Here is a 25784-nt window from a genome sequence, read left to right on the forward strand (position 1 = left end):
AATGTTTAAATGTTTAAATGTATTAATGTTTAAATGTCTTAATGTTTTAATATTTAAATATCTAAATATTTAAATGTCTTAATGTTTAAATGTCTTAATGTTTAACTATCTTAATGTTTAAATGTCTTAATGTTTAAATATCTTAATGTTTAAATGTTTTAATATTTAAATATCTAAATATTTAAATATTTAAATATCTTAATGTTTAAATGTATTAATGTTTAAATGTCTAAATGTTTTAATATTTAAATATCTAAATGTTTTAATATTTAAATGTCTAAATGTTTAAATGTCTAAATGTTTAAATGTCTAAATGTTTGAATGTTTAAATGTCTTAATATTTAAATGTCTAAATGAATAAATGTCTGTGTTTAAATGTCTAAATGTTTAAATGTCTTAATATTTAAATGTCTTAATGTGTAAATATCTTAATGTTTAAATTTATCACACAACCATAATTTCTGACTTTTTTCAACTTAGAAAATGCTTTAAAATAATTTACATTAATTAATATAATGAAAATGTCTGCCATGGTGACAGGTGAGACTTGTACCTGCCACCTTGTATTTACCAGACGCATTACATTTATCAAACTCACTTCCTTCTACGCAGTACTCCACTAAGTACCCGTCCAGACCGGCGGCCCCGATGGTTTCGGGAGGACGCCACTTCACGGTCACCGTGATGTCGGTGACGTCGTCCACCACCAGCATGGTGGGCTCACTGGTCACAGCTGAGAGGAGAGGAGAGATCAGGGGAGTCATAGCAACGATACAACAATGGGTGTGAGCGAGATCGTAAAATAAAACTCGCTCTGGCTGCTACGCTCTGAATCATTCGTCTCTTTCCGTCTATTCCTGTATTGTGAATCTCATTTTAACTCCTCGTGAACCCTCTGACAGACCCCGATCTCCTACACCTCTAATCCACAGATGATTTGGCAGCCATTGTAAAGACATATTTAATATCCCCTAAAGCTCCTGCGTGTCCAGCGGAGGTCAGAATGCTCGGGGTTGGTGGGCTATCGAAAGGGAACAGCTGTGTTGCCGGGGTCCCAAAGGGCAGATCACCGCCAGCCCCCCCTCTTTGAGATTTCCTCCATTATCATAAAGCGGTTGTTAGATCATGTCGTAATAGTTCCCCTGGTGTTTAGACATTTGGGCTACTCACCGAGGGGAGTGAAGGGTATGGATGGTTCGCTGGGCTTGGACACACCGATGGCGTTGACCGCAAAGATGCGCACCTCGTACGACACGCCTTCGATCATCTTCTTGGGTTCGAAGGCTGTTTCTTTGGTGAGGTCGAAGTTGAGCCTCATCCATCTGGAGCTCTGTTTCTTCTTCCTCTCGATGAAGTATCCTGTGGAGGAAAGCTAGTCGTTTAACTCGCGACACCGGTGGTTCTCAAACTGTGGGCCCTCTAGTGGGGAGCCAAGGCATTACAGGTTTTTTATTGTGAACTTCACATATTACAAAATACACGGATAATACATAAATGGCAAAATGCCTGTACTTTCGTGTAAATATTTAAGTTACGGCGTTAACGGGTCACGCCGAGCATGAGCGACTGACGAGATTCTTGGCGGCTTGCCACATCCTACCTCCGTGAGATCGACTTTCCTGCTGTTGCCCTTCAAAATAAGAGCTCAACATTGAGCATGAATTGATTGAGAGTGGCTGTATCAAATCTGCAACCCTGTTTTAAAGTAGTGGAAAGCTCAGTAAAACTCTTTATTGCCATATATATATATTTGAACTTGTTTTGTCTTAGTTTTCCACAGGTTGCACTTTATTGTTATGATCTTGAAAAGATATTCAGTGCAAAACAGGTTAATTGCAGCCAAAATAAGCTTTTCCCCCCCAAATATTAGTTACTTTTTGCACAGATAGAACTGCATTTCTAATAAAGTGATTAAAAACTTGTATTAGTTTTTTGTCTGATGGAGAAATCTGGTTTAATTGAAAGTGATTGCAAAGCAATTATATTATTTGAAAAAGCACAGATAGAGGAGTCACACACCGTTGTTATTTCAAGAGAAATTCAGCATGGATCATTTTGTTCGGGGCGGTGGGCCATGAACATCTTTCTGACGGAAAAAGTGTGAGAACCACTGCCCTACGCACACATTTAACCTGCGGCAATAAGCAAGGCGTGATTATTTTACCTAGTATCGGTGAGCCCCCTTCATATTTTGGCGGTTCCCACGTCATGGAGCACCAATCCCCGCCCACCACGGGGACCAAAGGAGCCTCTGGAGGGTCAGGGATGTCTGCAGAAAACACAGTGTCACGTTTAAGGATTCTAGAAGCTCCTATGCAACGCTCTGGTTTTCTTTGTGCGATCACTTACCCACCACCTTGATTTTGATGCTGGCCGTGGCTTCACCCGCCTCGTTCTGCAGGACAATCTTGTAGTTGCCTGTGTCGTCCCGCTCCGTGACGTCGATCATCAGGCTCGTCTGGTCGGCGCTCGTTTCAGTGTGGACGCGATGGCCCGACTCGAGAATCACCTACGAGGCAAACGAGACAGAAAAAATATTATACATTTTAATGAATTTATATATTAATAAATTAATATAAATTTCAGCATATAATATAAAATAATTTTATAAAAAGGCTGGGAATATTCTAGATTTGTGTTATTATCTACAAATCCAATGAAAATACCAACAATTTTATTACGTTTCTTTAGATTCCATAGTTTCATTCAAACTCCATCTCACAACATACCTGTCTACACTGGCATTTGGTAAATTTAAATATTATATGTTCTGCTTTTTATCTTCTTTTTATTTATTTTATTGCACCATCTTTCACTGTGTATTGTACTTTACTCTTTTAACTGCTGAAATGTTTCAGCCCCTGTTATTGTTTTAATTGTTTTAATTGACTTCTGTGCTGCGCTTTGTGACACTTTGTGCAATAAAAATATACTTTACTTACTTACCTAACTTACTTATTTTATAATTCATTATAACTGCAATAACATATTCCTCTTATAGAGCTCCAAACTGGGTGATATGTTTATTAAATACTGTAAACAAAGCCCCTGTAGTTTATTTCCATACACACCATCCTGCTGCAGGAAATACTCAAAAGAGCACTTAATGTGCATTCATTAAAAATAGTCATCATTAATGCACTGTAGTCAAAGTAAACAAAAATAAATAATAATACAAAATTAAAATTATAAAATAAATGTTGTGTAATGTGCTACTGCTGCTGTCTTGGCCAGGACACTCTTGTAAAGGAGATTTTTAATCTCAATGAGGCATTGCCTGGTTAAATAAATTTAAAATTTAAATAAATAAATAAACCGAAGCCAGGAAGTACTTTGGTATATAAAAAAAATAAAACTAAAATAAGGCCAGCTGTTTGCTTTAAAATGAGTTTAAGACTAAATACATTGAAGCTCACCCTTTCACCCTTCATCCACACCACCCTGGGTGCTGGTTCTCCGCTGATGGGGATCTCCAAGCGAAGTTTATTTCCCGCCACGATTGTCACCGTGTTCTCTGGGAAGTTCAAGCTTTCCAAGTGCACCCTCGGCGGATCTAGAGACAATGAAAGAAATGATGTAATGCTGCTTTTCGAGATATAAAAGTGTGCCGTCCAATGAAGAACGGGTCGCGTACCAATGATGTTGAGCTTGGCCGAGAGGCTCCGTGAATATCCGTCCGGGACAAACGTGTAGTCTCCTGCATCGTGGAGGGTGCCGGCCGCAATTTCCAGACGATGAACCCTGGAAGGCCGACAGGACATCAGTCGGCGTTTTGCGTAGAAATCGTGTTTTTTATGATTATCGAAGACCTCAAAATGAATCACGCACCTCAGGGGCGTTTGTAGGATACAAAGAAAGGGGGGGCTAAGCCCCAAGGGGAGTGTTATGACTGCTTATGTGTCCCGGAATTTTTTTTGGGGCCACAGATATCCATTGATCCATTGTTAGAAACATAATTTCAGGGTCATCGTGATATTTTATGCTCATTTGGACACGATCACTGAGATAAAGATGAACTAGTTCAGTGTCAAATATACCATTTCATGGAAAAAATATGATAATAATATATATAAATGCAAAGAATAGAGAGATGTCGAGAGTTATTTCTTGTATTTCTGGAGACAGTTTCTAACAAACTAGCTAACAGCTAGCGACCGCTGACGCACCTGTTCCTGTGCACGATGTTGATGCGGTCGTTGGGCTGGATCAGCTGTCCGTTCCGGTACCAGCGGCCGGGGACGTTGCCGGGGGAGATCTCACACTGCAGCTTGATGGGCTGACCCAGCAGCACCTTCTGATCCTGCAGGTCCTGGAACACTTTCAGGGGCTTCACTAATTTCAAAGTACGCCGGCGGGGGTGGAGAACAGAATGGAGCACGTCGTCAATACGGATTATTTTTCGTGCAAAGACATCTGGAAGAAGAAGAAGAAAAAAGTCCGGGATGCTATACGTACGGTCGACCTGCACGTGAGCCTCAGACGTGCCGCCGGTAGCCATGATGGAGTACGACCCGGTGTCCTCCCTGGAGGCGTCATTGATCACCAGGAAGTGTTTTAATCCTTCGCACTTCACTCGGTATCTGGAGCGCACTCCCGTCGGCACCTCGACGCCGTTCTTCATCCTGAAGGAGGAAGAAGAGTTTTTGAAATGAGTCAATTAGCTCCACGTCGAGGGCCTCGTCGTTACTCGAGTGTTACATTACTTTATCTCACAGGCTCACTATTAATCACAATACTTTACAGTTCCGGGGAAGTACTATTTAACTACAGTGCAGGGGAAATAAGGAGAAATCTGCTATTGATTTGCAGAAGGATTTGAAATAACAACCCTAGTAAATATTGATTCAGGATTATTTTATCATTTGGGATGCACCGATCCGATACTGATATCGAGCCGATACCGACATCAATAGCTCGATTGGTTATCAGTGACTTATTCACTTTAAGTCTATTTTCACATCTTCTTAATAAACATGTCAGATGTTTGGAAGTTATTCAGTAAATCTTTATCTACGTATATATTTGTTTCATTTTGTTCGACAAAGTCAAGCATGGCGATCCACATGTGAGACATACAGCTCATTAATTACATTATTTTGTATTTAACAACCTACAAAATAAAGCTTTTATGAATAATCCTTTGTTTATCTCAATGTGGGAGCACCACATGCTTATGTTCTTTAATGACTACATGACCCACATTGCATCCAGTATACACAAGTTTGTTAAGGTTTAAAAAAACACACTTAATATTTCCTTGTTATCCTTTGTTCTGGCCGTAGAGCAGTCCACTTCTTGAGAAATAAAATCTTAAAATTCAGTCTCACCATTTGACTTGAGCGCCTTCCTCTGACACCTCGCACTCCAGCTCGATCCTCTCGTTCACCGTGGTCTTCACAGCCTCGATGTCTTTCACTATCTTCACCGGCAGCTCTGAGAGACAAGAGAGGAAAAGCAGATTAACACGCTGTATGCAACACATGATGATATTTACAGTTCTTTGCAAGGGGAACAGGTCGCGGTACCTTTGACAAACAGCTCTGTGCAGCATTTCTCGTCTCCTGCAGCTACAGAATACGCCGCGTCATCATTCAAGGAGCAGTTGTTGATAACCATAATCCTCTGTGTGCCCTTATGCTCAAAAATATACCTAAAAAGAAAGTGCATTAAGTCACATCGCTGCTCACCAACACCATGCATGAATCCCACAAATCATTCTTAAAATGAAATTTGTATAAATATGATCAAATGGCAAAATAAACAATCACAACCTCATTATTATACTCGGCATGCGTCAAGTGCACTCCACAAACCCATCAGGTTGGACAGAGGGGGCGGGGTCACACCAAAGACACGGGGAAAAGGGGGAGGATCGAACCAAAACGTCCTTACTTACTTCCTTTGACTTAAGGTCACAGCGGTGGAGCCGGAAAAGGGCCGGAGCACAGGAAGTGTACAGAGGGTGATAATGGCAGACAGGAAAGGAGCGTCATGGTATGACACACAGATAGAAGGACAGACACAGACAGAGAGACACCATGCATGACGGGGGGGGGGGGGGGGCGGGGAAAATAATGTCAAATGAGAGAGAGAGAGAGATTTTTTTTGAGTGAAGTCTTCAGAACAAGGAGAACCTGGAGAAAAATGCAACAGGAGACCAAAACCACAAAACAGTAATAACCTCCCAGATGGCTTTAACTTTGCTTGGCTCTGATTGGACGGTTCAGCCAATAAATGCGAGGTGAGGCATCGTGTTTATTTCCTATCTCTGAAATGCTATAAATCATAATCAATTTCCCTCAATGAGATATACACATGTAATCGTGAAAGACATATAAGATAAATAATGTTTAATGGAGGCACATAAACATTAAGATTTAGTGGATGATGCTTAAAACATGCATTACATTATTTTGGGCTAATTGGAGGAGTGAAACTATATATTTTAACTTGATTTTATTATTTTAGTTATTGTCATACAATATTAATGATAGCAGCTTTTAAAATGTAATTTATTTTTCCTTTTTTAAGGGTTGTATAACATTAGGTTTTGTCAAACCGCGATTCCCAAAGTCAAGAAGAAGTCTCACTCTGTCTAGTATTGCTACACCCAAACTCTTCCCCTTTAATTGATAAATACACGCGCAATAATATCCACTACAGTCTTTTCAGTCATAGTAGATTTACAACTATATCATAATAGGATCGTTGTTGTTAACGTTGCAGTAGTAATGGCTGAATAAAGCACATTCTCTTTATTTAAATTAATTTATGTGATTTAGCGTCGATTAAATTTGTTCAAAGCCAAACTTAGTTAAAGACCTTTAAAGGAGGAACCACCTGTTTCCTGTATGGAGGAGGACAAATACAATTAGTTCATGACAACAGTTGACATCATACACTGTATTTACACCCAAATGTATATATATATATATATATACATATAGAGAGAGATATGTATATATATTAGACATATATATATATATAGCACTGTGAATTCATAATGTGCTGCGTTCACACTGCAGGCAAAAGTGTCTTGGATCTCTTCTAGAATTATCTTTTCAATTCAGATTCAGACAAAGTTCAGATTTCTTTGCAGTCTGAACAGTCATATTGGAATTCGACAAACTTTAATTGTCAGTGTAGAGATCGAGGTTCACAAACCCACGACACATTGACTATGACAGCGGGTTGAAAGTGACGTCTTTATCGTCCTTTTTTTAATTGTCTTTAGTTCAGGCGGATCGATGGAGTCTAATATTGGCCACATTTAAGAAATAATAACAGCTGAAAAATCTGAAAATCTGAGAAATGAATTGAAATTGAGCATTTGGGCTTGCAGTGTGAACATGTGAAGGTTAACATCAATACTGTCTTACAACACATACATGATATTATGTGAAAACACATAATATCAGACAGAGGAGAGGCGACGCTCCAAATGAAACGCAGATAGAGAGACACGCGTTTTATTTGAGTCGCGATGACGGCGAAGAAGACGCAGGAGAGAGGCCGGAAAATAAAAACGAGTGTTGCGACATACTTGGGCGATGGCCTGATCTCCTGCCCGTTCTTGTACCACTTCAGCTCCACCGTGGGGTCGGCCAGATCCACCACCATGCGGATCCGCCCCCCTTTATCCGCCTGATAGGCCGACTCCAGTTTCTTTGCAAAAGCTTAAAAAAATAAATAAAAAAAGATTAAATAAATGTCATGTATACCGTTCAGAATTTTGGGGTCACCCAGACAATTTTGTGTTTTCCATGAAAACTCACTTTTATTCATCAAATGAATATAAATTATAGTCAAGACATTAACAAGGTTATAAATAATTACTTTTATTTGAAATATTAATGTTGTTCTTCAAACTTTAAAGGCCAGTTTTATAGCTTCTCTCACCAGCATAACTGTTTTCAGCTGCGCTCACATAAAAAGGGTTTACAAGGGTTTTCTACCCCTCCGTTAGTCTTCTAAGGCGATAACACAATGTACCACTAGAACACTGGAGATGGGCCTCTACACACCTCTGTAGAGACTTCATTAAAGACCAGAGAATAGTCATTTACACTAAACTATGTGGAGAGAGTATTTATGATTCATTTAATGTTATCTTCATTTAAATAAACAGTGCTTTACTTTGAAAAATAAGGACATTTCTAAGTGACCCCCAAACTTTTAAACGATAGTGTAAATATATAATAAAAGTCATTAAGATCAAAATTCCCTTTAACAAAGAACTGATTCACCTTCGCTCTTCTTCTCCTCTCTGGGGATCTTCTTCATCCTCTTCAGCAGACCCCTCAGGTCCGTGATGCCGTACATGAAGGCGATCTTCTCGTACTGATCCGGCCGGGCTTTCTTCAGGATCTCCCACACGTCCACCTCGGGGGTGTCGTCCTGCTGTTTGGGCTCCCTGGTGGAGCCGTGACACGAGGGAATGGCGTGAGGGCCCGAGTCGCAAGACCGGGGCGTTTGCAACGTGTCCCGAGGAACTACTCGAGAACAGTTGTTGGATCCTCATTTAACTCGGTTCCTCGGTTCCTGACGTTTCGAGGTTTATCTATCCTACTCTGTTCCTCGGGACATGTCACACAAAGGGATGGGCATGGCGAGCTGTCTGTCATGAAAACTCAAAACTGAGAGGCGCTCTCTAATTTGCTAAGAAGCATTGGAAGAGTAATAGTGTCTGCATAATATTATTCAGGATTTAATCTAAAGATCTGGAGTTTCCATCCTTTTTTTAAAACCCCTTAATACAAAGAAATATCTTACAGTTCAAAGATCAAAATCAAAGAATAAAAATAACAGTTTGTGGAACATAATTTTGTTTTTTCTTGACTTCTACGTAACCCACTATGACTTGTGACTTCTATATCTCTCTCTATATATCTATATAAATATATATTACTGTTCTACATTGTGAATCTGGTTTCTATATATCTATATATCTCTCTATAGATATATATATATATATATATATATATATATATTACTGTTCTACATTGTGAATCTGGCTTCTATCTCTCTCTCTCTATATATATATATAGCTGTTCTACATTGTGAATCTTTTATCAGGGTTGAGGGATTCAATTAGCAAACAAAAGCACACGCGGGTCAACAGCGGAGAGCTTTTGTTTGTCATCCAACTTGTTGAACCGCTGATCGCTTTTGTTTGTCATCACATGATATGCAGCGTGAGCGGATATCGGGGGAAACCAGCGACGTCTTTCACGTTGCTCTCGTGAACTGGCCCATCCCTTTGTTGTGTTGTTGGTTTGAGTGTTTTCACTTCAGAGGCCGTTAAGCTGTTAGATGCGTGAGATCCTCGTTAGTAACTAGCCTTTTCTTTCGTCGACATTTTTCCCAAAATGTCCGAAAGATCGGAGGTGAATATAGCGTCAGGTATTATTCCATTCTATGTTTGCACCTCACATCCGTTTATTTTCAGGCAAATGTGAAGAAAGCTGAAATAAACATGGTCGGTAAAGCTCTCTATATATATTTCTTTTAAGTCGAAATACAATTTTTTAAAATAAAAACGTAGAGATAACACTATTTTTACAACGTCATTCAATAATGTCAATAATGATCGGAAACAGCGCCCTCTGCCTCGTGAAGGTGGCATTGGACTTCCATCATTACTTATCGCTGACGGAGCGGTTGTGAATGCTGCCTTCAAAAATGAAGTGTTACCGTACTACAGGAGGCCAACACTCTTGCTCGTCCCAATTCCTAGAGCTACATGTCATGCTGGAGGACTCTACGAGGATTACGGTACTCACCCGCAGTAAGGTGGCATTTTAAAAACCTATGCGATTTTTCTCTCTCTACTAACCTTTGATTTCTGAATATGTTGGGGGAGAAGAAGAGACAAGCCCAAAGTAAATGTATAATTTCGCCCCGAGTGAACTGCGTCACTGCCGACAGGAGCATTCGTACTCACATGTAAACGTTGCACTTTATCGTCTGAGAAATGCATCGTGGTGTTTTATTTTGAGCCACCACTGTGGCTTTAGCAAACCAGAGGTTTTCAAACTCACAACAATCTGCACCCCCCTCTGACTAACTCAGTTGAGTCCCACAGCACAGATGTGACGCACAGACAAAGAGTGACGTGCACTTTTAAGGGATATCATTATCTCCTACGATTAAAACAACCATAATTCAGCTTAGAAATCATACAATGAAGCCTTATAACTCCAGAATTTGACAAAATATCTACATTTTCTTTTGTGTCAAAATCATCCAGGTATATTTTCATGTGCATTCATGAAAACATTGCAAACAGGAACTGATCGCCAATAGAGAATACTTTGTTGTGAACAAAAATAGGCTTAATACAACCAAACTTCTCCCTTTTAACTGAAATCGTGCATGATTGTCTCTCAAGTAGACGGAAGACAAAGAACAAATAATATGACTGACATAAATCAAATTTCTTTTTTCTTTTGACATTAAAACGTGGATGCTGCGCAGCGGGCACACACAGTGCCGGACTTTGAAAACCCCTGGTAAAGCATAAAGTGCCATCTGAAGAAATGTACGTGCCACTTATGCAGCAGGCGCAATAAAAACAAAACAATCTAAGTAAAAATATTGAAAAAGGACAAAGTCTGGTATCCGGACTCGATTCTCACCTATGTTTTAGGAGACCACTAAAGTCAAGCTCCCCTGCGTCCTCTTGTCCTTCACTGCGGTTGTTAACAAGGAGAGATTAATACAGATCAGAAACAGTTACAGGAGCTATAAAACAATGCTAAAAGAGCAACATAAAGCAAAGTCTCAATCGATGTGTTAGCTTTAAGCTAACGTATGATTAATGCTTACACTAAAAACACTTCTTTTCTGGATGAAAGCTTGAAGGTGTTTTGTGTAAAGCACTTTAAGAGCGGTCCCAAGCAATATTACCCCGGTAATGCAACATTGTGCAACTGGGATGCTTTGCATTGCTTTCCACACACATTGTTTGGAGGGAGATTTTAAAAAATGGCCTTCAAAATTACACATTGAGTTGGCGAGTTGAGTTGTAATTGCCTTTGAGAAAGGTTATTGACATTATTACAACCGCCTTGTCACACCTAAAATGTGGTACAATAATATTACTTCTTTTCTTCACATTTCAGGAGCATTTATTAGTATTAATCCTATTTGGGGGGGGGGGGGGGGGGATAAATACCTTGGTTTGTTCAGTTGAAGTGAAAAAAAGAAAGAAATACTGTACTTTTGCATATTGAATTTATAACGGCCGTTGTTGATAGTTCTTTCATTACCTTCTTTTGAAAGCTGATCGAATATCAATATTCTGTGAGCTCTGTTCAGCTTCTGTAAGACAGCGACAACACATAAGGCCAGACTGTATCCCGTGAACACGTTAGAAGGTAGTAGTGCTCCTGGACGCTTGAACACACCTTTAACCTCCAAGTTAAAGGAGCAGCTGTCAAACTTGTCCTTGTAGGTGACTTCACACCTGTAGTTTCCGGCATAGTTGTCTTTGGCCTTGATCATGTGCATCTCAAATGTGTGCATCTGCCAGGGAGCGATACACGAGAATTGGTTTACCGGCGCTACGCTGTGAGGTGGAGCTAACGTAAGAAAAATCCAACAACGGTACCTTGGTCAATCGGTCGAAGGTTTCTTTCAGCTGTAAGTGCTTTCCTGTCTTGCTGGCCAGATCCATCCATTTTCCTTTAAACCACTTGACTGTGGGTTTGCGGAGGAGATCTTTGGCCTCCACCTTGGCGACAAAGGTGATGTCTCCACCTTTAGAAGGCAAGAAAAAAATTGTCCAACAATCCAATCAATACACCATAAATGTCCCGCTGAATGTTTAATGAAACATAAAACTACGAGGGCCCTACACTGTCATAATACATTTATTTAGAAATGTTGATGCTGAGGCTAGTGCCCCTCTAGAAATATAGTTCAATATGTTATTCAATGTGTTTCATGGATTTTCTTTTGCAGAGATACAATCTCATGACTGTCCTATTTTATGACGATAATGGTCGAAGATAGAGCCGGTAGCGGGCTAACTTAGCTTAGCATAACAAGTGTAAACAAAGAGAAAATCACCAGCTCGGCCCTATCCTGAGGTAACATTGAAATGTTTTTAATTTGTGCAATAAATGAAGTGAAAATTCATCAATTTGTGTTTTTACACATGTGTTACAAGATATCCATTTCTATTTAGCTTGGTATTTAATCAACAGTGGCATCAGTCTTGGGAAGAAAGCAAATAAGTGAAGTTCTCAAAATGATTTACTATTTCTTTAAGGCTTAGAGAAATCAGTGTATCACCCTCGTGTCTGGATACCTAGAATTTGATCTCTCATACTCACCCACAGAGATCACAGCACTCTGGGGACTCTCTATCATCAGGGTGGACTGTGGTGGGCTCTCAATGGGCTTGTCCAGTTCTTCTAGTCCCTGGCCCTCTCCCAGAGACCACACTGGCCAGTCAGGAGAAACACACGCATGACTCAACGCTCGCCAACGTCGTTGTGGAAGGAAACATTTCAGCAATACAGTTCAAGGATTCATAGACCCGCCTTTCACTTTTGATCTGAACGTTATAGTCGTACCAGAGGAGAGTTACACTGACAGACATATTCTCCCACTTTCAGCCACCACTTGTCATTCAAAATGTAAGCTCTTTGCAACATGGAAAGCATGAAACAGACAATATGAATCGCAGAAAAGTCTCATGAGCATAACTGGCCACATTTAAGGGCCATTTTCAGCAAAATATGAAAGATGTTTAACATCTTCATCTTGCTGATGCTCCAGTCTTCTTTGTAATGGGAGTAATGGTCTTAATATGGATGAATCACACTGTTGCCATCTGGTTTTATTCCTGGGCCCGTCTTTACGTGCAAGTTCACCATTGACTAAAGCCCCATTGTGTCAAGAAAACAATTGTTTTCATGTTAAACAGACGATAGTTCAGACACATTAACCTGGTTTAGGCAAAACTTCTATCAAGCCTTCCTTTGACCAGTTGTGATGGAGAAAAAAAGGAAAATGGTTGAGTCACAATCTCAATTTCTTGATACCGATGTTGCTCTTGGAGTGTTTGAAAAAAGGGCAACATTTCTATATTTCTTTGGCCACCACTTTATTACCTGAGTCTTTTCTCCCCATGGCTGGCACGCTATCATCTAAACAAAGACAGAGAGAAATTTACAGCATATTGTAAGGAATAATACTGTAAAGTCCACTGAAGCACACACACATCGAAAGAACAACAACAGGCAATTAATCTTATTATATGACCAGAATTCCAAATGTGTTCACATAAATGTCAATGTGTTCAGAAAAAAACAAAGAAACATGTTCATGTGACACACCAGAAGTCAAATTATAAAAATATATTTATATTAATAGGTGTATGTTAAAATGTTAGCGAAGAAACTTTGAGTATTTTCACTTTCTTATATTGAAAAGCAAACGTTCAGACACCCAAGATGTCTAAAAATAAACATTTATCCATTATTCAGACAGTAGGTAATCTGATTTGGAATAGGTTACTGGTTTCAGAGGAACTAAAATAGTGTTATGTAACAGAGGGATCTTACTAGGCAACTCGATTAAGAGTTTCTTTGGTGAATTGGCATCCTCTGTGAAAAAAAGCAGAGTCGTCATTAATTAAATTAATGAGGATAAACTCGTCTATTGTGTCTACATCAGGGCGCATTTAACCAGCAGCTGAATGTTTCCCATTAAAAAGCTCTGAGAAGCAGCTGTGTGCTTTTTCACTTGGAAGTTAACTCAATCACATATCCCTCATCCCTGAAGACTTTTGTCTTGTCAAATTAAAATAAACCTGTGGGAGTATTCACAATAACTTCTTGATTTTATTGAGTAAAACAAAACAACTTTAGGGTCTTGGCCTTGTTTGTTTGTTTGTGGTTAATGGTGGTTAATTTCCCCACCACTCAGCAGCTTCATCAAGCTTTAATGTTTAACATCCAGAGTATTCTCTCAGAGTCCCAGCTGGTGACATAAACTATAAGTAAAAGTAAAATATAGGCATGATAATGTAGAATACTTTTTAGTAGATCAACTTATTTGCAGTGGTAAAGTCAAAGTTACCGTGGTAACACAGTATTGAGCCTAGCTTCGCGTGAAGTCTAACGTTAGCTGGCGAACGGGAAACGCGGAGGGAAAATTAGCGTAACTCCGTCAAAGGTGCCATTTCCCAACTCTAAACCGTCTTATTAAAAATGTATGTGTGTGTTTAGCAGTCAATGGATGACATAACAACTTCCCAAAATGTTGTATGCATGAAATATACATGTAAAATATTATTTTCACATCTATACCTTTATTCCAGACGAGTAAATAAAGGTTGATATGCTTGTAGGATTATTTTGCATCTAAAAATCACACATTTACTACATGTGTGTGTCCGTGCATGAATAAACATCGGATTATTTACAGATTTTATATGAAAATCTGAACACAAACAAGTATAGTTGAATATATTTGAGCCAATGTCTTTTTGTAATTTGTGGTTAAGACATTACCTGTAAAGCTATAAAGCACATCACACATAGTGGACCAACACACAAACTAATAACTTGAGACTTTAAAAAAAAAGTACTCATGAGGTGATAGGAGTTGATATGAGTCTGAGTTAAGGTGATTGCGACTGTCCTCAAAGGGTGGTATAGGTATAAGGAGGTAAAAAGGAGGTAGAGATTAGGAAGTAGTAAGGGCTGTTAGGGTACCAACCTGCTTGGGTTGTTGGGGATGGGGTAGTTGCTGCAGCATCATCATCATCTGCAATAAAGGTGTTATTGACAAAAAGACCCACCTATCAAAAAGCTCCACATCCATCACTGGCAGGCCAAAAAGACACAAGACTGGCAGGCCAACAAGCCCGTCGATCACATGTGAGACAAGACTCTGAACAGAGTGTGACATGCAGCTCTTGGACAGGAAGAATGAGACCAAAACATCAACTGATGGTTTCGACCTTAACTCCAAAACTGAAGCACAAGCTCTCTTTCACCGTGGAGGGCAAAAAAACGACAAAATGCTCCAAAGCAAGCCAACAAAAGCACGGAAATTCTGAGCTGTATTCCCCCTCTCAAAATCACTTAATTCCAACTTACCTGTAGGTACTACATAATCAAAACCAGGCGGTGGATTGGTATTGAATGCTATGTTTAGTGTGTTTGTTCTTCCTGTATATTCATGTTTCCGGATTATAGAAGAAAGAATTTCATAACTCACCTGCAGTTTGCCATTTTAGGTACTTAATCAAGTCCTTATGTATTAGTATACATTAGTTATTATTACTGTAGATATCTGAAAACTCAATACAGAGGTGCAAGTCGATGTATATTTAATATATTTGATGTCTGCATGAATTAAAAGCTATGTAGTAATTAAAGCACTGTTTTAAAAGCAAATTATGAATTGATCCAACCAAGTGAAGTCCAATGCTTTCTGGGGAGTAAAGATCACCCTCCAACTGAGAGTACATCCTGGTTTTAGATCACTTTGCCATGCTGCTGAACCATGTAGTGGGCAACTGAAATGACTCGTCGAACTTTCAGGACTCTTTTGCATTTCCAGTAGAAGAGCCAGAGGGTTACCCATGCATGCATTTGAGAGAGAAATGGGAATCAATCAACTTTAAAAGTAATACTTACCAGTTTGTGGGGGGGAGCAAGGGCCCTCGTCTTTTACAGTAGAGTTACCGGACCCTGCTTGCTCTTTTACCCCAACCCCACCAGGCTGTGGTTGGTTCGAGCCATTCTCTGTGGGGCTCGACTCCTGAGCCACCACAGCCTGTAACGGCTCAGGCTCTGTGGCCTCTGGCTTCTTCCCATCAGTCTCTACTGGCTCTTTCCCCTCTGCTACCGCTTCTGTACAGCAGACAAAGCGCCAAGCAAGCATTTGGCACAACCACCGGTAGCCTTGCAAAAATAATGCTTGCTCAAACAAGGTGGGTATAAATAGCTAATGACCAGATAGACACGCTCTTAATTGGTGACTTTTGGTTTGAATATTGAAGGTAGATTTTTACAACCGTTCTGGTGGCTCTGTGGTGGAGGTTTAGACACACAGCTGCTCCTTGAGTTAAATACTAACGCCAGGCCGCTCACGTGCGGATGTTCGGCTGGTATATTTTTTGCATATACACAATGTGACGGTGTTCTGAGCACGTTAGCATGTTAACGCCAATTAGCACCAACGTACATTTATTGGTCAGAAATCAAAATAAAAGATCAGAGGATCTCACAAAGTCAGCAGGACTCATTCTCTTTGCGTCATGAATGTCTGCACAACATTTCATTAAAATCCATCCAATAGTTCTTGAAATATTTCAGTCTGAACCCAAAATGGTGGACCGACTGACATCACCTCCCACAGAGCCATGCTGCTAATATGGCTAAAAGAACAACCCAAGCCAATCGTACAAATTCAACTAAATCAATTAATATTTTCCAAGATATATATATTGTTAGGATCTGGAGTTTGTGTTTAGTTTTGTGTCTTGTTTTGAATTCCTTGTGTCGTCTGTCTCCCTGTGATTGTGTGCTGGTCCTGATTTCCTCCTTCTCTGTGTCTGTGCTGGCTGGTCTCATTGTCATTGTGTCCTGTGTCTGTCTGTCCCTCCTTCTCTCCTCTATGTTGTGTAAACCCTGTTCGTGTCATTCCCATTGTGGCTTGTTACGTTTGGTGTCGTGTTTTGTCTCCCTGTTCTGTGTTGTGGTCTGTGAAATAAAAAATAAATATTGTGCAGCAATTGGGTGTTTGGGTCCTCTCTCAACAAAACAACCCCCGACTGATATATGAGTAAAGCACAAATATGGCCATCGTGTCTCCTGTTATAATCAGCTGCACCAGTGGAGCAACTATCTGGTCATGTCGCATATCTTACACTGTAAAGTGATCAAGAAAGGAGTGATTGACCGACTCATCCAGTATTGATGTGAGGATCTGATTGCTTGTGTTATATTTAGACAGCTGGCCTTTGACCAGCGTCACCAGAGATCAAATTTCTCCCCCAATCCCTCTCTCCCTCTCCTTTGTTGACGACTCGGTATGTCACACAGTTGCACCAACTCAAAGACAGCCACAGCACGAGTCGCAGTGTCAACACCAAGCGTCGAGGCAAATGCAGGCAGAGCAGCGCGGGCGCGTACGCGGTTACGTGCACAGCGAGTGCGGCGGTGGTCCTACGGCTAACCTAATTGACTTATGTGTGAACATACGGTGTGCTGAGCAATCATACCTACGCGAGAAAAAGTGCAGTTTCAGGCCTCTCAGAGTGAATTAATTGAAGAAGAAGAAAAAAAACGTGATCGCACACACCAAACGAAAAACACGTGATGTAAATGAAGGAGTGCAAAAGAACTCTGGGGGGATGGAGGTGGGGGAGTGGGGTCACGTCTGGTTTACTCACCTGGGGGTGGAGAAATCTCCAGGGTTATCTCAGGTAGGGGCAGGGCACCGTTACTGTCTGGGGCAACACTTTCTGAGCATGTGACACATATAGTGGTGGATGGAACAGCTGCTTTTTATGAGCACAAAAGCTTCAGCATCCGCAATGCCTCTCTCTCTCTCTCTCTCTCAGTCAAATGTACACACCAAAACAAACACACATATCAACACACGTATGTGTACCAACTCTACACCATCATATTTCATTTCTCAACATTATTATATTTTCTCACACAACACAGGAAAACAACAAATTGTGAGAATGTAGAAAATGTGCTGTTCATTTCAGGATTAGAAAAATGAAAATGTAATTCAAGTTTACAATTGAAATCACATTAAAATGCAGAATCATACTTTATATACACCTCCATCGACCACAACACCCATTGGTAGTGTCATCCATCATCAGGTAGCATTTATATACATGTTATAACTGTTTTCATAATCTATTCGAGATAAAGTCGGCATGTATGCACTGAAAAAAAAGCCTCTCGGGATCATGACATGCACATAAACCCGACATGTATTTGTTCATGTGTTGTTACACATGTTTTGACTGTGTTGATAATAATACATTACAGTACAGAGCACAGCGATGGGATTTCTTCAGTCACATGTTCGCCGAATGAATGACGTCACCGTTACTAATCCCAGTAATGCTCGGGTCGGCTTGTTCTCCCTATCAGGAGTTTGCTGGAGGGATATGATCAATTTGTTCTGATCTGATCACATGTTCGCTTGGTGACTCCAAAGATGTCCACACAGTGTTTTTTTAAGCCGGATTTGAATTCACAAAATCACCTTTTTTTTGTTAGCAAAGGTGATATAAAAGGTTATTTAACGCAATACTCAATAATTGTTTAACAAGTAATTGATTCAGTGACGCCGCTGGAACTCATGAGTCAGTGCCCACCCAGATCTTAAAACACGTATTATCTGACACATTCATTGGAGCCTCAAGATGCTGCGACTCCAAGGTCAAACCTCAGCGGCGGGCAGAAAGCCAGTTGCATGCCGGCACCTTGCTCACATGGGGCGGCCGGGGGCGGCAGCTGAATCAACAGAGAGGGATCAGCAGGCTGACGAGAGGAATGTCTGACAGCTTGGTCGTCGCCTCGGATCGCTCTGGAGTAACAGCAGCACGGCCATGCTGCCGACTATCGGCTGCACATTCAGGCTAATTTCAGAGCTCCGCTTATTACGCTGTACGTGTGTAGATGTGGCTCAGTGCCGGGACATCTTAGTGCAAACGAAGGTCGGTCTTTCATGTGTGTACACAGAGGTGTCCTCTTGGTTTCTTTCACCTGTGCAACTACCCTTCTTTTGCTCAATGCATGCCTGTTGTTGTGCATACTGCACTTTGTGCGGCTGAAATCTGCTCCACTGTGAGGCGACACGGGGAGATTAGATGTCTATCGCCGTCCACTCACCTGCTGGCTGGCCATTTGGCGTCTCATCTAAAAGACAAAGAGAGACAAACCAAACACATCACTGTCACACATGATAACGAGATGTCTCTCTGCGTGACCTAATCGCTCCTGAATGTCTTTCCGTTGGTGCACATTGACTTCTTTTATTGATACGCATTGGCCGCCAAGCCGAATCCTCCTCCTTCCGGATGACTGGCTCCACAAGCTTCGACACCACGTTGTGTTAACTGATTATGAAAGAGGCCCACATGACACGCCGCTTGTTTTCCCTCTGCCTCGTCTCGACTTATAGAACTAATGGTGGGGGGGTGGCGACAGAAAGCTGTTTGGATACGACGTTCAAAAGCTGCAACGGAACTCAATGCGAGTTCTCAACAAATGAGAGAATCCATATATGCTTGGCATGCAACTCTTTGTTTATAGTGGGTTAGTGGAGCACAGAGCCACCGGAGGTTCTTTAGTGTACCAGCCTGTTCTCATTCACATGGCGTCACATACCGACGCTTTGTCACGCCCCTCGGCGTCTGGTGTCGACACACAATGGCACCCTGAACCGGGGCTTTCAAGTAACTACAGCGTAAACCCATCGGCATCGTTATTGGACGGTCAAAAAATAAAACACTGAGAATGTGATGACGCACAAATGCAGGACTTTAAACTCGAAGATTAGTGTTTGAGACTGGTGTTCATGTCCCAAGGCAATGTGGAGTTAATTTGTAACTTGTGTTACATATAGGCAAAAATCCAACGCTGAACTATAAGTCAAAAACTAACCTATTGAGCTCAGTACACGGTTGTCAAAATGAGAGAAGGATCTCAGAGAATCAGGATCACTGAGGTGAGCCATGCGTTTGGTTATTTTGTATTTTCAGGCCAAAAAGATCTTAAGGCACGTCTCCAAAAAAGGAATGAAATTGAAATAATCAAACCCACTATCCTTGACGTTATGTGTTCCACTGTATCCCCAAAAAGCTGTGGACAATACCAACATAACAAATCATTAACACTTTTGGATAAAAACTTCATACTCATGTCTCAGTTTCGCACTCGCAGCTTTGCACCCAGTGAACACTGCAACCCCATATCCATGTCCACCGAATATATGCACCATTTTTAACAACCATTTCCCCCCCATATTATTATTATTCTTAACATCTAGTATCGTTATCATTCATAACGATTCCCTCTGAGCATTCCTTGTCAAAATTAGCTGCGCTCCCTCCCCGCCTCACTTCAAAACAATGCATCGCTTGGCCGGCGGACCACAATCCTGCAGGATTGCATCACGCACCCGAGAATGAGCCTCGCTCTCTTGTCTCGTCTCCGTTGGGATAATGAGAGTGGAGAAAGGTTTTTGTTTCACCTCTGAGGACTCCCAGCGCGGCTGACGGGGCTGCAGGTATTTGCAGCTGTTGCCCCTGCTGGCGTGCGGACAGAAGGGCTCATACGGACGGCCGGCAGCTTCGCTTCTCCAAATAATGACCTTTATTGCTTCAATGCACTCACTTTAATTATACTGTTTACCCTTGCTGTGGTTGTGGGGTTTACTGCAATGAGGTACAATGAGGTGGTGTTATGTAACACAAAGCACGGTAAAGATGGAGCCCAGGGAGAGTGACGGACCGCAGGGACAGTAAATATCTCGAGGTGCAGACAAGGGCTTGTTCACGACGGAATCCCTGAAGTGAGTGGCAGCCGACAGCGCCGTTAAGGCCTGTGGGCACGGGGGTCAGAAGTTTAATGGGCAGGCGTCTGACCTCTGAGCGATCCAACCTGAACCGAAAGAGGGGCTGGGCGACGTCCGTTTTGGTGCGTGGCACAGGAGGAGGAGGAGGGGTTTGGCGGCTGTGGATGGGGAGATGGCAGGGAACAAGGGATGGGGATTAAAAGTGCGCTCATTCTGAACTATTCCAGGGACAAGAATTCTAGTCCCAGGAGATCTGCGGGGTAACTCGGCCAGTCCGTCATCCCTGGTTTGGACTTTTTGAAGGGGTGTCTGAAACAACAGCGCAGGCCTCCTCCTCTTCAGCTGTTCAGACTCATTTAAAGAACAATACTTTTCTACTCTCATTTATCTGCTGCTCTTGGCTATGCAGCTATTTATGGGGTAGTGTTTGTGGCCGACTGGAATCCGCTGCCTCTATTTCCCCTCAGCTTTGTCTCCGAGGGGATCAGGGATGTTTATGGCTGTGGATGAACACTGCGGGGGACAACTGCCCACCCTACAATGGTGCGTCGAGATGAAGGCCAAGTTGAGCTTCACATTGTTTCAGGATCTTGGGTTTCATCTGGCTGTTGGGAACGTCTTATCATTCTTGCCCCAATAAGAAATCAGGATAAGATTTAGATGTGATCAAATAAGATTCTGGAGCCTGCAGCTGGTTGTTTTCTCCCCAAATGTGCCAATGCCTGTACAAATGAAGCCAATCTTGAAAGTGCAATGCCCACTGTCCAAAAGGCAGTGCAAGCCAATTGAATTCATACAGCACAACATCACAGATTTTCTTCAAAAGATTTCACAATCTGAATAGAACCATCCTCTATCCATAGACATTTGGTTCTGATAAAGAAAAACTTAAACATGGGGAAAAACAAAGGTAGAAACTTCAGCAAGAGCAACATAAGAAGGATCCCTTCTTCAGGAGTTAGTGTCTACGTGTAAATAATGCCTGAGGTGACGGAAACAACCTCCGGCAGATCATCGGACCCCCCAGGAGGATAACAAGTTTATTAAAAAACGTGTATCGTCTCTCATCAGGAAGGCTTCCAAAGATCCAAACTAAATGTCCCATTCCCTCTACATGGGCATGTCTGGGTCCATGGCGGACCCCCAAAAGAGCCGAGGCTAATGGGGAGGGTGGGAGTAATACCATATGGTAATGACGGACATGCAGGGATTTAAAAGGAATGTTGATGGACACGATGGTACAGAGGAGCGGTGGTGTGGCTTGCCGGAGATGGGATGGGTTCAGATGCTGTGTGTGGTAGAATAAGGAGTTGGATAACGGGGGAGGGGGGGGGGGGTCCGATCTGACAGGTTGGCTCACATCAATCACCAGAAAGACAAACACAATCGGGTTATTATTCATCCTCACACCCGCTCCAGTTGCATCATCCTTCACAGGGCTCTTGCTTGAGTCAGACTTGGCGCTGATTGACATTCCCACGCTGCTCTTCATCACCGCGTCTTCCTCCAGCGGGATCGCACAGAGCGGGCCCGGTAGGTGCACCACGAGCGACACAATGGTATCTGCTCATAAACCTAAAATATTCTCTTGTTCCCCGTGACGGTAGGAACGTGCATGCATCGGTAATACAACACCGCTGGCAAAGTCACTTTGAGAATTCCCTACGAACAGCCGTGAAGTGATGGAGTCCCCTAACTTCCCTTAACCCTTGTGTTGCTTTAGGGTCAATTTGACCCGAATTAATATTACACCCTCGTGTCGCTTTAGGATTAATTTTACCCCATTCAATGTTTAATGTCGGTGTTCTTTCGGTAGTCAACAAACAAACATAAAGTGCCTCACACTTAAACTTGGAAAACAATATTAATTCTAATAATTTTCTGGAGGTTTTAATTGCTGGCGTCAAATTGAACCCAAAGGGTAAAATATGTTAGGAAATGTAAAGGTAACAGGAGGGTGTAATATTGATTCGGGTCAAAATGACCCTAAGGTGACAGGAGGGTTAAACAATGACACTAGATAATACTTTTTTTTAAATGGTGTTGTTGCTGTCACATTAACTAAAACCTGCAGAAGGCTCATTTTAGATGGTCCGCCGTCGCATGCTGGAGGCAACGACTCCTACCTTTCTTTGTGGGCTCTTGCATCTTGAGCCGCGTCCCAAGAAAATATCACGAGGCAGGTGGGTCGGGAGGTGATCTTCGGAGTAGTGCGACGCGACGGGTGGACAGGTAAATTGGGTAGCCCTCTCGTCCGGGAGGGAGAGAGATGACGGGAAGACGGAAAAAAAAGAAAGGAAAGCTCCGGGAGCCCTCGGACCAGAGTGATGGGAGATGAGGAGTGCACTGGGATACGGTTCGGAAAATCTCAGTGGGGGGGAGGAGAGGAGGACCAGTGAGAGATCCAGGAGGGACAGGCTTTCAGGCCTTATATAGTGAGGTGGCATGCTCCTCCTCTCTATAGTGGTCGCTACACCCAACGGCTGCCTCGCCAGCTTTTGTGTAATGTAAAGCTCACGTGACATTCACATTATGTCATTTAATTTATATGAGATTATTGGATTTGAGTTAAATATATTAATTGTTAAATATTATGAGTTCCTTAAAGGACTGATTTTCAAGACTGGGTACTCTTTGTGAAATTACAAAATAAGACTTCAAAGGAATATTTAGAATTTTTTAGAGTTGGGTGTCTGCACTCGAATTAATAATTTAAAACTAGATATGTTATCATTACTTCCATATGTCAACCCCGGGATCAGGTATCCTGAATGCACTATGGAAGTGGGTGTACCACGAGGTATAAAAAGAGAGAGGTGTTGTCATTGTCACATGCAGCTCTGAGGCTGATGTAATGCTCTCTGTGGCTTTATTACAAAAGAAAAGTCGAGCATGCCATGCAGCCACTTGATGCAGATATGAGTTTAATCCAGGAGCAATGGCATCCAAGAATACAAGGCTTTCCGAACTGGCAAATATATACATGGGGAGATGCCATGGGGCGGTGGTAATGCGGCCTATTCTTAGACCGCCTTGACATTTGACATGTAGGCATCTGACATGAAATGATGGTTTCATTGTGAATTATGTCACCGAGGTGGCTGCTTTGGTCATAATCACTCTTTTTTAGCATGACAAGCGCGAGCGATAAATCGGGCGTGGTCTCCGATCAAAGGGCGCCAAGATTAAAACAAGAAGACAAATTTACGAGCCACGGAAAAACCGCACCGGGCTTTTTTTCCGTGGCTCGTAAATCCGTGGCTCGTAAATCATTCATTTCTAATGTAAAAAAAAATGCAAAATCTTTAAAAAAGGCAAAGAATGTCATAAAAGATTCATAGTATATAAAAAAATGTAAGTAATCGTATGTACTTTAAGTGTGTAAATCTCCACGTGTAGAAGCGGCGAGCGTCTTCAGAGAATCCATCACGTTAATAGTCTCAACATGGACGTGCACTTAAAAACATGCGCAATTAAACCTTTCTATCAACCCAACAGGACAGTCAAGCCCGGCTCTATTTTAGGGCCGATACTGTCTGCACACATGGGAATGCAGCTTTTATTGTCTCGCTTCAAAACGCCATCCATACCGCAAAGCCGACAGACGCACCATGTGATGTGGAAGCTTTCAATCGAGAACTGTCCTCAAATGACTGTTTCCATAATTCGGTTTTGGAGTATATGGCCTATCTTGGTAACAGACACCCGCAGCTCAGTTAGCCCATTTATAACCCCGCCGTGGGGCTCCAGCAGTTAAATACTGCGGTCAACTCAGCCGACACTCGGATCTCCTTGGTCAACTCAGCCGACACTTACATTTCTGTGCACCTATAGACTGATGTTCACGGTAAACGCATTCGATCGGGAGCGCGCAAGGGTTTTGATAAAGTTAGCGGCAGGATTCACGTGACACAACATCCGGTTTTACAAAGTTAGCGGAAAGAACTACGTGAAACAACATCCGGTTTTCAAAATAAGATGTCGACAAATCATACACTAGCATATACAAGTAAACAATTAACTGATTTTGAATCTTTCTAGATCATTTCTGAGATTTAGCTTGAATTATGCTAACATTAAAACGTTTTACTGTACCAAGGAAGAGTTTATAAAAATAAAACTCAGACTTTGTATGATAAAAAATTCCTGTTTAAAGAAATCGGTCATTTCTTACATGTTTGAAGTGCTTTATATATGTTTTTCCCCATAATGCCCGGCATTGACTGATGCAGCTCTGTTTAGGACAATCCAGACTTCCATTATCCTGGGAATCAGACATATTTACTGTCCCAATTTGGAGATATTTCAAATTAAATGTCCAAAATGTTTAGAGAAATCGGTCATTTCTTTTATGTTTAAAGAAATCGGTCATTTCTTTCATGTTTGAAGTGCTTTATTTATGTTTTTCCCCATAATGCCAGACATTGACTAATGCAGCTGTGTTCAGGACAATCCAGACATCCATTATCCTGGGAATCAGACATATTTACTGTCCCGATTTGGAGATATCTCAAATTAAAGGTCCAGAATGTTTAAAGAAATCGGTCATTTCTTACATGTTTGAAGTGCTTTATTTATGTTTTTCCCCATAATGCCCGGCATTGACTGATGGAGCTGTATTCAGGACAATCCAGACATCCATTATCCTGGGAATCAGACATATCTACTCCCCCAATTTGGAGATATTTCAAATTAAAAGTCCAGAATGTTTAGAGAAATCGGTCATTTCTTTTATGTTTAAAGAAATCTGTCATTTCTTTCATGTTTGAAGTGCTTTATTTATGTTTTTCCCCATAATGCCAGGCATTGACTAATGCAGCTGTATTCAGGACAATCCAGATATCCATTATCCTGGGAATCAGACATATTTACTGTCCCAATTTGGAGATATTTCAAATTAAAAGTCCAAAATGTTTAAATAAATCGGTCATTTCTTACATGTTTGAAGTGCTTTATATATGTTTTTCCCCATAATGCCCGGCATTGACTGATGCAGCTGTGTTTAGGACAATCCACCCTTCCATTATCCTGGGAATCGGACATATTTACTGTCCCAATTTGGAGATATCTCAAATTAAAAGTCCAAAATGTTTAGAGAAATCGGTCATTTCTTTTATGTTTAAAGAAATCGGTCATTTCTTTCATGTTTGAAGTGCTTTATTTATGTTTTTCCCCATAATGCCAGACATTGACTAATGCAGCTGTATTCA

The 25784-nt window shown here is 41.4% G+C and overlaps 1 protein-coding gene across 3 annotated transcripts in view; it reads right to left on the reverse strand.

Annotated features, from left to right (window-relative positions):
• Positions 1–22936, reverse strand: part of mybpc1 (myosin binding protein C1) — a 31801-nt gene extending 8865 nt beyond the window's left edge. For 2 of the 3 annotated variants that reach the window (XM_056425121.1, XM_056425122.1), the window contains exons 1-24: positions 22701–22936; positions 18888–18914; positions 17420–17491; positions 15660–15875; positions 14734–14781; positions 13575–13616; positions 13122–13157; positions 12339–12449; positions 11612–11760; positions 11409–11526; positions 11271–11322; positions 10638–10691; positions 8247–8413; positions 7544–7676; positions 5526–5650; positions 5328–5433; positions 4456–4622; positions 4167–4332; positions 3635–3741; positions 3417–3553; positions 2350–2509; positions 2165–2269; positions 1171–1359; positions 599–733 (exon numbers count right to left, since the gene is read on the reverse strand). In XM_056425121.1, coding sequence (XP_056281096.1) covers positions 599–733; positions 1171–1359; positions 2165–2269; positions 2350–2509; positions 3417–3553; positions 3635–3741; positions 4167–4332; positions 4456–4622; positions 5328–5433; positions 5526–5650; positions 7544–7676; positions 8247–8413; positions 10638–10691; positions 11271–11322; positions 11409–11526; positions 11612–11760; positions 12339–12449; positions 13122–13157; positions 13575–13616; positions 14734–14781; positions 15660–15875; positions 17420–17491; positions 18888–18914; positions 22701–22722 — 2644 coding nt within the window. In that variant the 5' untranslated portion in view covers positions 22723–22936. The remainder of the gene's footprint in view (positions 1–598; positions 734–1170; positions 1360–2164; positions 2270–2349; positions 2510–3416; positions 3554–3634; positions 3742–4166; positions 4333–4455; positions 4623–5327; positions 5434–5525; positions 5651–7543; positions 7677–8246; positions 8414–10637; positions 10692–11270; positions 11323–11408; positions 11527–11611; positions 11761–12338; positions 12450–13121; positions 13158–13574; positions 13617–14733; positions 14782–15659; positions 15876–17419; positions 17492–18887; positions 18915–22700) is intronic. The other variant, XM_056425123.1, reaches the window with a different exon arrangement.
• Positions 22937–25784: the final 2848 nt, after the last annotated feature.

The sequence above is a fragment of the Pseudoliparis swirei genome, chromosome 10, assembly GCF_029220125.1.
Source record: "Pseudoliparis swirei isolate HS2019 ecotype Mariana Trench chromosome 10, NWPU_hadal_v1, whole genome shotgun sequence".
Lineage (NCBI taxonomy): Eukaryota > Metazoa > Chordata > Actinopteri > Perciformes > Liparidae > Pseudoliparis > Pseudoliparis swirei.